The sequence below is a fragment of the Pseudomyrmex gracilis genome, unplaced genomic scaffold (genome assembly GCF_002006095.1).
Source record: "Pseudomyrmex gracilis isolate BER0280 unplaced genomic scaffold, ASM200609v1 scaffold_780, whole genome shotgun sequence".
Lineage (NCBI taxonomy): Eukaryota > Metazoa > Arthropoda > Insecta > Hymenoptera > Formicidae > Pseudomyrmex > Pseudomyrmex gracilis.
In genome coordinates this window covers 31,840-42,013 of record NW_018021364.1, presented here as the reverse complement: position 1 = coordinate 42,013, position 10,174 = coordinate 31,840, and the positions used below count along the sequence as shown (strand labels likewise).

Here is a 10,174-nt window from a genome sequence, read left to right as displayed (position 1 = left end):
TATATATATATAATAAACGTTATTCCCGGACATTGGTGATTTCTTATGTGACGCTTTCCTCCTCGGTCGGGGATTTTTCTAGGTCGCATAAACGGTATTACTATCATAATACCTCCACTGGGACGTCACAGTGGACTTATCCCGACACCGGTATTGCCGGTGGCACCGAAGAGATGGAATTGTGCACAACTCCGCCACCTGAATCCGAAGAATTGTCAGTCACGGGTAGGCCACGTCTCTGTTCTATTTTCATCTATATGTCAATATATATATATGTTACAAACAGACATGCACATCGTCCAATTTTTTTCACGCTAGAATTGCCCGGAACGAATAAGACAAAGGAGAAAGAAGCAGCGGACGAGACTGGCGGTAACAAAACGAGCGAAGAGACCGCGTCGGACGGACCGTCGCCCGCGGAACAACAGGCACCACCTTCGCAGATGTCTGCCAATTCGAGTTCGTCGTCACCTTCGAGGATATTCGCGACGGATCTGAAGAGTAAGAAGAAGAGGGACAGACCCGACGACAAATCCCTAGACGTGAAGAGAAAACGTTTAGGTAATTATAGTAGCGGAAATTGTGCGGAAATACTTGACAAATACGTGTCACATGAACAATGCGACATTGTTATAGATTCGCGATTGTTTTTTTTTAAGACAAAGGAGAAAGGGAGTTTGTTTTTGTGTGTTGAGATACAATTAAAAAAAAATCTTGTGTTTTTCCTTCACGCAGATAGGCCAACGATTCCAAGTGCAATGCAGGCGATGAATCCTGCCTTCGAATCCTTGCCCTACGTGCAGGCGACCGTGTCACCTCAAACTTTACCACCGAACATGGAACCTCTGCCGCCGGGTGTGGATCTGTCGGACACGCCGTACGAAGCGGCCACGCTGAAGGGGATAATATATAGCGCGGCGTCGCAGCAGGGTAACCCGATTTACGCGCCGTCGATAAGTAATCCGACAATACCTATATTGAGCCATCAGGCGGGCTTGCTGCAGGAATCGTTTGTTCATTATCCCTTTCAGCATTTGCAAGGCGTAAGCGTGTTACTTGAATAAAGCGACTTCGTGTATTTTATTTTATTTTATTTTATTTTATTTTTTTTTCATTATTTAACGCGGCAATGTTTTTGTTTCGATCAAGACAATCGCAATCGCGAACAAGCACAGTGGGCAGAGTGCGGTTCAACTGATGGTGGGATACGCGCCGACAACTTACACAAACAAAGTCATTACCAAGCCGCCGGAAATCATCAAAGCCTCGAAGGAGTCATTTAAATCCGCGCTTGATTCCTTTTATAACGACATCGCGTGTATTGAAAAACCGAAGCAAGTGGCGCAGCATCAGGATGTCGCCGCCGCTGCCGCCGTCGCCGCCGCCACCGCCACCGCCACCGCCGCCGCCGCCGCCGCCACCGCCACCGCCACCGCCACCACCTCCGTGATGAACGAGCAAACGCCCGTTCCGACGGAAGAGACGAAGCCGGAAATTGTTGAATCGGAAACGATGCCAAATGACACAACGACGAAAGAACGAAAAAAGAAGAAGGTATTCTATTCCTCTGTAAGATTTTTCAATCTCATTGTGAAATATGTCTTATTTATTACGAGTCAATGTGATCTCGCAGTTTATTAATTTGTCGTAGTAACAATCTCGAAGCAAGAAAAACAAATGGCCGCTAATGGCATGACCGGTGTTGTTAAAAGCGAGCGTTTTTTTTTGTGATTTCAGACGAGAATTACGAACAAAAAGCACAAGGAAGTATCGACCATGGTGGCCAAATGGCAAAAGGTCCAGAAGAATTTAGAAAATACTGTGTAAATATGCAATAGAGTTCAAACCAAATAAAAAATAAAATTAATATGTAAATTGTTGAATTATTGAATAGAGTAAGAGGCTAAAGAGAATGTATAAAAAAATTCGAGATTATTCCAGAAAAAAATTCAAACTCTTGTTGTTAATTTTTTTAGACTAAGACTCCTGTAAGAATCCTGTAAGAACATCCCTTCCCGCCTGAGTTTTAAACGGAACGTACTTCCGTTCCTGAAGTTTGTCCTTTTCTTCTGCACTGAAACTGCACTAGGTTGCGCTTATACGCGCGGAATCGATTGAACAGACGAGGTTAGGATGCGTGCAACCTCGCTCGTGCGGAGAAGAACAATAACGGATCATTGAATCAAACAAGATCGTACGATGCGATCATGCAGTTCGTGTCAAACGACTCAACGTTTACCCGAAAAAATACGAGAAGTAATGTGGTACGTAATTTTTATGTTACAGCAATTGATATTTTTTTTTAAGTTTATGTTTATAAATGGTCTTCCTGCAACCGAGAAGTCTGAATATCTTATTTATGACTTTCCAGTACAAAGCTATAGAGCTTGTGAAGAAACGCGTCGAAAAGAAGAGGAACAGGAATGAAAGGGAGGTCGCAAACCGCGCTAAAATTGCTCATTACTGCAAGAGCTTTGAGGGTGACAAGAAAAAGACGTTAGTGACAGGATTCTCGAAGAGCTTAGCGTTGTCAGAGATGCAATCGTATATCGCTCGCCAGGACTGGAAGCACGCGACGCATTTATTTCCCAAACTTCTGGAATACCCCGTTGAATTGGAGCCTTTAGTGTGGCGATATTTGCTCATAATCCTGTTGCACACGAACGACTCGTCGCATCTCCGTCAATTTGTCAAGCAATGCATCGGTAATCAAAGCTCGAGCAACAACTTGCTGTTACAAAGGTTGTTGCTATTGCCTCTCGAGAATTGATTACCTTCAAGGTGGTCCATTATCACATCTCGTACCTCACACGCCACGCCACGTGTTAAGTTAAAATTTGTATATTTGTTACGTATAAAAAACTCTCTTTTGTACAATGGTTATATCTGATTTATATTACATTGCTCCTATTGTGTGTGAACTTTCGGTCTTTTTTTTTTTTTTTTTTTAATGTTTTTTAATTTTTATTTATGTTTGACGTAACACGCACGCTTACCGAGTGAAAAACTATTCCTGAACTTGTTCCAATTGAAGAGGTTTCAATATGTGAGTGTGACTTATTTTCATATGATACATTTTTTGTTTATGTTTTATTTGTGTAACTTATCAGTAGGAGATATTGTGATTTCGCTATGAAAAAGGCCTGTGATACCAATTACAATTACAATAATTATTAATATACATATACTATTTACAAACATCTTTTTTTTTTTTTTTTGTTTTTTGATTATTTGATTGAACTGTTGATAAATCAGTTTCCGTTAACCATTTTTAACACACTAATAACAGCGATCTTTCGGCTCTGATCGGGCCTAATTCTCAACTTTCAAACTAGTTTTTTAAAACTGGATTTAAGCTAGTTTAAAAATTTCAATTTTTTTAATAAAACAAAATCTCGATGTCTTAAACTTCCAAGGAAGCCGTTGCGAATAAATTTAGTACAAAAAAAAAAAAGGAAAAAAAAAAGAAAAAACAGATAAATTACTACTGATGAGAAAGATCAAGATTAATCGTGCGGAAATCGGCTGGGAGAATCTTTGAAAACTCTCTTTTCAAGAATACAGCATTGTCTCAACAACATAAAAATGTTGTTTCTGGGTTTTCATTATGAATCGGGCGCAACGGTTATTATGTACATGTGGCATATGTTCACTCAAATCTCGACGGTTTAAAGTAACATTAAACTTAATCAGTGATTAATAATTAAGGAAGTCTCCTTGTCGTCATTCGCGTTAAAAAAAAAAAAAAGAAAATAAAAACAATAATTCCTACATTATCTAATTCGATAAATGATCATCTACAACCGGGTGTGACAAGGCCGTGCAGTGAGGAAGAAATCTTTCTTCCTCAAACAGCTTCGTTGCGCCCTGGCGAGCAATCATTTACCTTTGAACAATATTTCTATACTCAATGATTCAGCTTGATCGGCGCTACGTTGCGTCGTACTTAATACTATCGTTACCTCAGAATGACAACAGAGTAGAACAGAAGATAACAAAATTCACAATTAGCCAAACATTAACAAACTCATTAACATCGTCAATTCGATATGTCAATATACGATATTTTCTTATCCTCTTGATATAACGGCTCGATAAAGTAGAAATGTGATCGATGAGGATGATCGAACTTATAATGTGCGTGATAGTTCGGTGCGGCAACAGTAATAAATACACAGATGAGAGAGAGTCGAGCAAAATGAATGCTGGTCAGTCGAGAGGTAAATGAACACGAGAATCACTAGCCGCTAATTTCACGAGTGTTTTTTTTACCCTGAGTATGGGTAACCGGGCCGCTGGTTTCCCGTGCCAACACTCCCGCATCAGCTTTCCCATTCCGGCTAGTGTCTGTGAAAGGAACGAAGATTTATTTCCGCCGGTCTTAATATCCAAAAAAAAAAAAGAAAAAAAACTTAAGATAACTCACCGGATCAGAATGCCACCTATTTGGAAGCGGAGGCCTTCGTTGATCAAGCGAGACTAATTTACGCATTTCTTCTATGGAGGGCTCCTGATTGCTACTTGGCAACCATTCGCTGTACGGCATTGCGTACTCCAGGGCTACGCCGTTACTCACGCATCTACGACAGACTTCCCACAGTATCAGTCCCAAACTGTAGATATCAGCTTGCCGAAAGTTCTCCAAACACTCGGCGTTTATTCTAAAAGCAAACGTAACAAGTGGCGAGGGCACGGTTAAAATATTTCATCTTCAGCTTGCACATCGAAACGAAAGAAGAAACATTGCGCTACTAACGTTTGATCGAGAATCTCGGGACTCATGTAACGCTTCGTTCCTTGCCGCAGGTCGATTCTGCCTGTCGCGAGACACTCTTGCGTTGCTGCCAGCGAGAAATCGGCGATCACGCAACCCCCGTTGTTCTTCACCAGGATATTTTTCGATTTCAAATTGCGATGCGCCATTGCCGGTTTCCCTTTAGTACCGTGAATCTCCGTGTGCAGATAGAGCAAGCCGTTCGCGATGCTCAGACAGATGTTGAGGGTCTGATGAGGAGTCAGCGGATGTGGCGATCGGTTCAGATGGTCGAAGAGCGAACCGAGCGGATGATACTGCGTCACCAGCCACAGTTGGGTGCAGCTAGCTCTGCTGGTCATGTCGCTTCCGATGTATCCCAGAATGTTGTCGTGTCTGGACGGCAACAGCTTGGAATAAACTTCCGTCTCTCGCGTCCACGCGGCCTCGTCCCGGGAAAAGTAAATTTTCACAGCCACATTCTCGCCGTGCCAAACTCCTCTCCACACCTCTCCGCCGAAACCACCGCTGCTACCGTTACCGAGACACTCTACTAAAGCCACTTGCTTGGCCAAAGTTCTTTGTACTAGCAACGGCAAACCAGAGCCGGAGCCGCTGGTTAAGCTTCGGCCTCCGAGATATTCCTGCAAGATATCACAATTTCATATTAATTAAAAACGTATTACGTTAATTACAATAATAACACAAGTAAAATTTATATCACGTACTTTGAGCGTGCTGTCGCCCGCAGCCGTTGCCCTAAGCTCGTGCGGATGACAAGTGGTGGACGACGTGGGCGAAGAAAACGAGAAGTGTAACATGGAAGGCTCGATCTCGGAATCTGAAATAAGTTTGTTCCGACGCGACACTATCGGCCGTTTTCTCCGTGTCCGATGCGTTAATAAACAAAACAGTACTACCCCAGCGACCAGTAATCCAACCAACGGTCCGAGGATCGCGAATGTTAACTTCAGCACGTAATTTCCTCTGTCTACATCTGAAGTGACAAGAATTAAAAAAATCAATACCGGTTTGAAAAGTTTATAAATTTTCTTACCGCGAGATAAGATTATTATATCAGAAATGTGAAAAATTAATGTTAACTGTTTTAGGTTTAGATTTGCCACATTTCTCTCGCTACTCTCAGTTTTGCATAAGACGCGCTTACTTGTCGAATAATCTTGCAACGCGGGATAAGGTCCGACGTTGCAAAAATCCGCTTGACAACATTCAACAGAGTATTGAACACCATTCGCCAATACTCTGACGTGTCTCTTCTCGCGGCTCTCGGCATGTTCTTTATTGCACAAAAACAACTTGTGATCCTCAGTTTTGTAACAGCCACGGCTAACACGTTCCGTGCCATCAGCATTCCTCACAATTGCGTTCCAGCACTACAAAATAAAAAAACAAAATTGTTTGCGGTTTACATAAAACTCTTTTAATGGCAGAGATTAGAAACGAGATAACAACGGCAATGTTTACAGTGATCGCGTCTTCGCAGATGCTGGGCGATGAGGAACATTCCGCATCCTCGCACGTATGGCACTTGAAACGTTTTTGGCTGCTCGCGTTGCCGCTAAGGCCGTTATCCAACGGCCTGGGTAGCTCCGATCCCTCATTGTCAAGAGAAACATCCTGCTCTTGTAACGCAATGTCTCCTGATGAAGAACCACACAAACTGCATGTAAACATTTGTAAACAGACGATACGGGAGATCGGGGAGTGAGAATTTCAACAATTTGATACGATATTTTTGCGTTAGCTCGGAATAAAAATAAAATCAATTCGGAAACTGATCAAATCGCTCACGGTGGTGGGCGTAGCAAAATACAAAATTTCTGTGTCGAAAAACTGTGAAAACCGTCGCCAAGTCAAAACGCTAAATCGTGAAAAATCGCGCGCTTCGAATCGCGCGATTACGAAAACGCGGATATTTTTCGTCTCATCGTGCGGCGATTACTTGCGTCGCGACGCACAAAGTTCGATTTTAATTTAACATTAATCCAGCGTCACATACCTGAGCATAATTTAAATGTCAACAAGAGTGCGAAATACGTGACAAATATAGCATCCGCCATTTCTGTGCGCATGAAAACACTGGACTGCGCGAGTCAAGCGCGCGTAGGCGAGATGAGAAACGTGAGATGATGGATGTTTTCGCGCATCTCACGTTCGCCGCGCGTCCTCCTCTTCTCTCTGGCGGATATTCTCAGACGCGTGAATTCATTCGCACGCGTATTGCAGCGAGGATTGGTCTGGTCCGAGTCAATTTGTGAAGTTTCTCACAGACGTATGTTCCAGCCGAGAAACGTCATCGCGTAGAAGTTAAAACCGCGTGAGTGCATCATCGTTGCGTCAATTTTTAAGAAATATATCATTTTCACCGATGGTTCACTTGTGTGAAACTCCCCGTATTTTGTTTTAGTATCGTGCGACTGGTACAGACTTAACGGATTGAATCTAAGATCGAAAGAACTTCGTTGCTCGTATACACATGCACGTGTACGTCACTTGTCGTCGCACTTGTCGAATTTTTGTACAATGACTCCATTCAACACCGACGCGATGACTGACAAGTGTTTTTTATCTGTCGTTTTAGTCTATTGCGCGCCTCGTCTCTAGATCTACTTCGAACTTTTCCCCGACGGTGACTGACAAATACATTTGTAGTTTATCTGTTTTCATGTTATCTCACAGACTTTATCGGACTACGATTGCGTTACACTTGTTTGTGTGTATGCGTGTTTATGTGTGTGTTGATATATGCTCGTAAAGTTTATTGAGACATTTTTTGATTGCAGCCATCACCGTTGAGAACGCAATCGTCCAAAATGACGTCCAACGCGGAGGATCTACAAAAATTGGAGGAGGAGGCGATAAACAGAGGCACCAAGTATGTCACGAATCTTGTGCAGCGGCCAGGCCAACTGGAGAAGATCGACATGTACAAGCGCAGAATCAGCAGGAAGAAAGCGTCCGTCGAGACGATGCTGAAGACCGCGATGCAGAGCCAGTTGGACGGAGTTAGGGTCGGTTTCGAGCAGCTGCAGAGCTCTCTGGAGAGTATCGCCACTATCAAAGACGATATGAATCACATCAGCCAACTGTTCAGTTCTGTGGTGAAGCTGAGCTCCCGGTTGCAGGCGGTGCAGGAGGAAAACATGCGTCATTCGCAGTACGTCATCGCGAAGGAGAATCTGAAGCACATATTCACCGTGCCCGAGAGCGTGGAGAAGACGAAGCAGTGGATAAACGAGGGCAAGTTGCTTTACGCGCATCAGAGCCTGATGGATCTCGAAAGTTCGAGGGACGAACTGTTGTACGAGCTTCACAAGCTACCGAATCAGTCGGTAGCGGATACGATCATGCTCAAGGCTTATTTCGAGGATGTGGAGATGCTCTCTGTGCTCATGGAGAAACAGATAAGACTGGTGTTGAGTCGCACCTTGAATACAGTCAGAAAAGAACCTACTGTTATAGTAACACCACTGAGGATCATAGAGAGGGAAGAGAAAGCGGATCAATTTGCTATTCAGAGGCACAAGCAAAGCGGATTTATGGCACCAGGCAGGCCCAAGAAGTGGAAAGAAATGGCGATGCAGGTGTTGGAAAAGTCAGTGGCTAACAGGATCGAAGGGACTCAGGTGGAGGAAAGAGCGGACAATAAAATGTGGCTTGTGAGATATTTGGAGCTCACAAGACTCTTAATTCTCGAGGACTTGAGAGTTGTGAAGACGCTGTGCGAGCCCTGTTTCCCGCCGTGGTACGACATTGTGAGGACGTTTGTTAAAATGTATCACAACAGCCTGTCTCAACATCTGAAGGACATAATCGCCGGCGGGCTAGAAGGAAACGAATACGTTTCTCTGCTGGCTTGGATCATGAACACTTACACGGGGCCGGAGTTGATGCGTCATCCGGAATTAAACATAGACACATCCGACATCGGCCCGTTGCTCAGTCCAGAGATGATAAACGATCTCCAGGAAAAATACTTACGGAACATGTGTCAGAATTATGAGGACTGGATGAGAAAAACATTGGAAACGGAGAAATCGGATTGGTGGGACGACTTTCTGTCCGAGAGGACCATCCGGGAGGACCAACTGAATTATCACACCGCGGCGCCGGTGATTATATTCGAGATGATCGATCAGAATTTAAAAGTCACGAAAACCATCAGTCCAGATCTGACGGCGCAGGCGTTGGTTCTTTGCATCGAGCAAGTGATTAAATACGGATCCATGTACAGACAGGCTATACTGGAATTCAAAACGAGACACTTCGAGGACAGAAGCCGAGTGCCCGACTTCACTCATCACATGATCCTTATAGTTAACAACTGCTTGCAGTTCACCGAGCTCGCGCAACAGATAAAGCAACTTTACTGGGTGCCCAACACCACCGGAGACGTCACGGTGAAATTCGAAAATCTCTTGGGATTTTATCAACAGTTGAGAAACGAAGCTGCGGCCATTTTGCTGCAGGAGTCGTTTCTGGACTTGGAGTTTAATTTCCAGGATTTGATCACTCCCAAGTGGCTGTCGTCACCTATCCCGGTCGAGACGATCTGCGTCACGTTGGAGGATTACGTTCAGGACTACAAGCATCTGAGTCCAAAAAACTTCGAGTACGTAATCACGGAGGCTCAGAATCTGATCGCAAAGCGTTACATATCCGCGATGTTGCAAAGGAAGATATCGTTGAAAACCTACGAAGAGTGCAAGGCGTGCACGATGAAGATAATGACCGAGGCGGACAAGCTGAAGAATTTCTTCGACAGAATCGCGCCGAAGATCGAGAACTTCAATTCCCCGTTCCAAACGATAAAGGACCTCGCCAAGGTACTCTGAATATATAAATTATAACAAATATTTAATTATTTTTATATAATACATAATATTTGTACAAAAACAAATTTGTTCGTTCAATCAAACAAGACAGGAGAAGTAATTGACTTTTTTTTTCCCAAGGTATTGAGTTGCGAGGACACGGAGATTCTTTCCCTCGATCTGCACTCTCTGGTCAACATGTATCCGGACATGACCGAGGATCACTTGATCAGACTGCTCGGTCTGCGGGGTGATATATCGCGCGCGGAAGCGCGAAGCAAGGTCTCCTACATCATGGAGGCCCAGCGAAATCAGAAGCCCGTGCAGTCTAAGGCGAACAGCATATTCAAGCAGATAGTCATACAGGACAGCTTTCGAGGGTGGATGCCTTGAGATTGGAAAAAGAATTTTTCCCAATCTAAAACGTGCGCGCGCAATACAGACGGTTCCTCCGTGTGATTATTGGTTCAGGCGTAATCTTAGGCAGGGACTTATACCGGTATGCAAAATACCGGTATTTTACCGATATTTTTGGGTAATACTATGAAAACCCTTATGCAAACCGAAATGCAGAAATACCGGTATA

The 10,174-nt window shown here is 43.7% G+C and overlaps 4 protein-coding genes across 4 annotated transcripts in view; 3 read left to right on the top strand and 1 right to left on the bottom strand.

The window, feature by feature from the left end:
• Positions 1-1,938, top strand: part of LOC109861475 (formin-binding protein 4-like) — a 7,443-nt gene extending 5,505 nt beyond the window's left edge. Inside the window, exons 9-14 of the mRNA XM_020441136.1 lie at positions 83-225; positions 319-561; positions 736-1,043; positions 1,150-1,355; positions 1,431-1,554; positions 1,738-1,938. Coding sequence (XP_020296725.1) covers positions 83-225; positions 319-561; positions 736-1,043; positions 1,150-1,355; positions 1,431-1,554; positions 1,738-1,827 — 1,114 coding nt within the window. The 3' untranslated portion in view covers positions 1,828-1,938. The remainder of the gene's footprint in view (positions 1-82; positions 226-318; positions 562-735; positions 1,044-1,149; positions 1,356-1,430; positions 1,555-1,737) is intronic.
• Positions 1,939-2,060: 122 nt separating this feature from the next.
• LOC109861474 lies at positions 2,061-3,811 on the top strand. Its single transcript, XM_020441135.1, has 2 exons — positions 2,061-2,264; positions 2,372-3,811. The coding sequence occupies exons 1-2, from the start codon at positions 2,208-2,210 to the stop codon at positions 2,768-2,770; spliced, it is 456 nt and encodes a 151-aa protein (XP_020296724.1). The 5' UTR covers positions 2,061-2,207; the 3' UTR covers positions 2,771-3,811.
• Positions 2,826-6,865, bottom strand: LOC109861473 (activin receptor type-1-like). Its single transcript, XM_020441134.1, has 7 exons — positions 6,774-6,865; positions 6,239-6,414; positions 5,922-6,147; positions 5,482-5,750; positions 4,757-5,397; positions 4,427-4,661; positions 2,826-4,347 (listed from the first exon to the last, which is right to left on the bottom strand). Exons 1-7 carry the CDS (start codon positions 6,844-6,846, stop codon positions 4,210-4,212), a joined length of 1,758 nt encoding a protein of 585 aa, XP_020296723.1. The 5' UTR covers positions 6,847-6,865; the 3' UTR covers positions 2,826-4,209.
• Positions 6,866-7,003: 138 nt separating this feature from the next.
• LOC109861472 (exocyst complex component 3) lies at positions 7,004-10,150 on the top strand. The gene is made up of 3 exons (XM_020441133.1): positions 7,004-7,091; positions 7,558-9,600; positions 9,730-10,150. Exons 2-3 carry the CDS (start codon positions 7,588-7,590, stop codon positions 9,979-9,981), a joined length of 2,265 nt encoding a protein of 754 aa, XP_020296722.1. The 5' UTR covers positions 7,004-7,091; positions 7,558-7,587; the 3' UTR covers positions 9,982-10,150.
• The last annotated feature ends 24 nt before the right edge of the window (positions 10,151-10,174 follow it).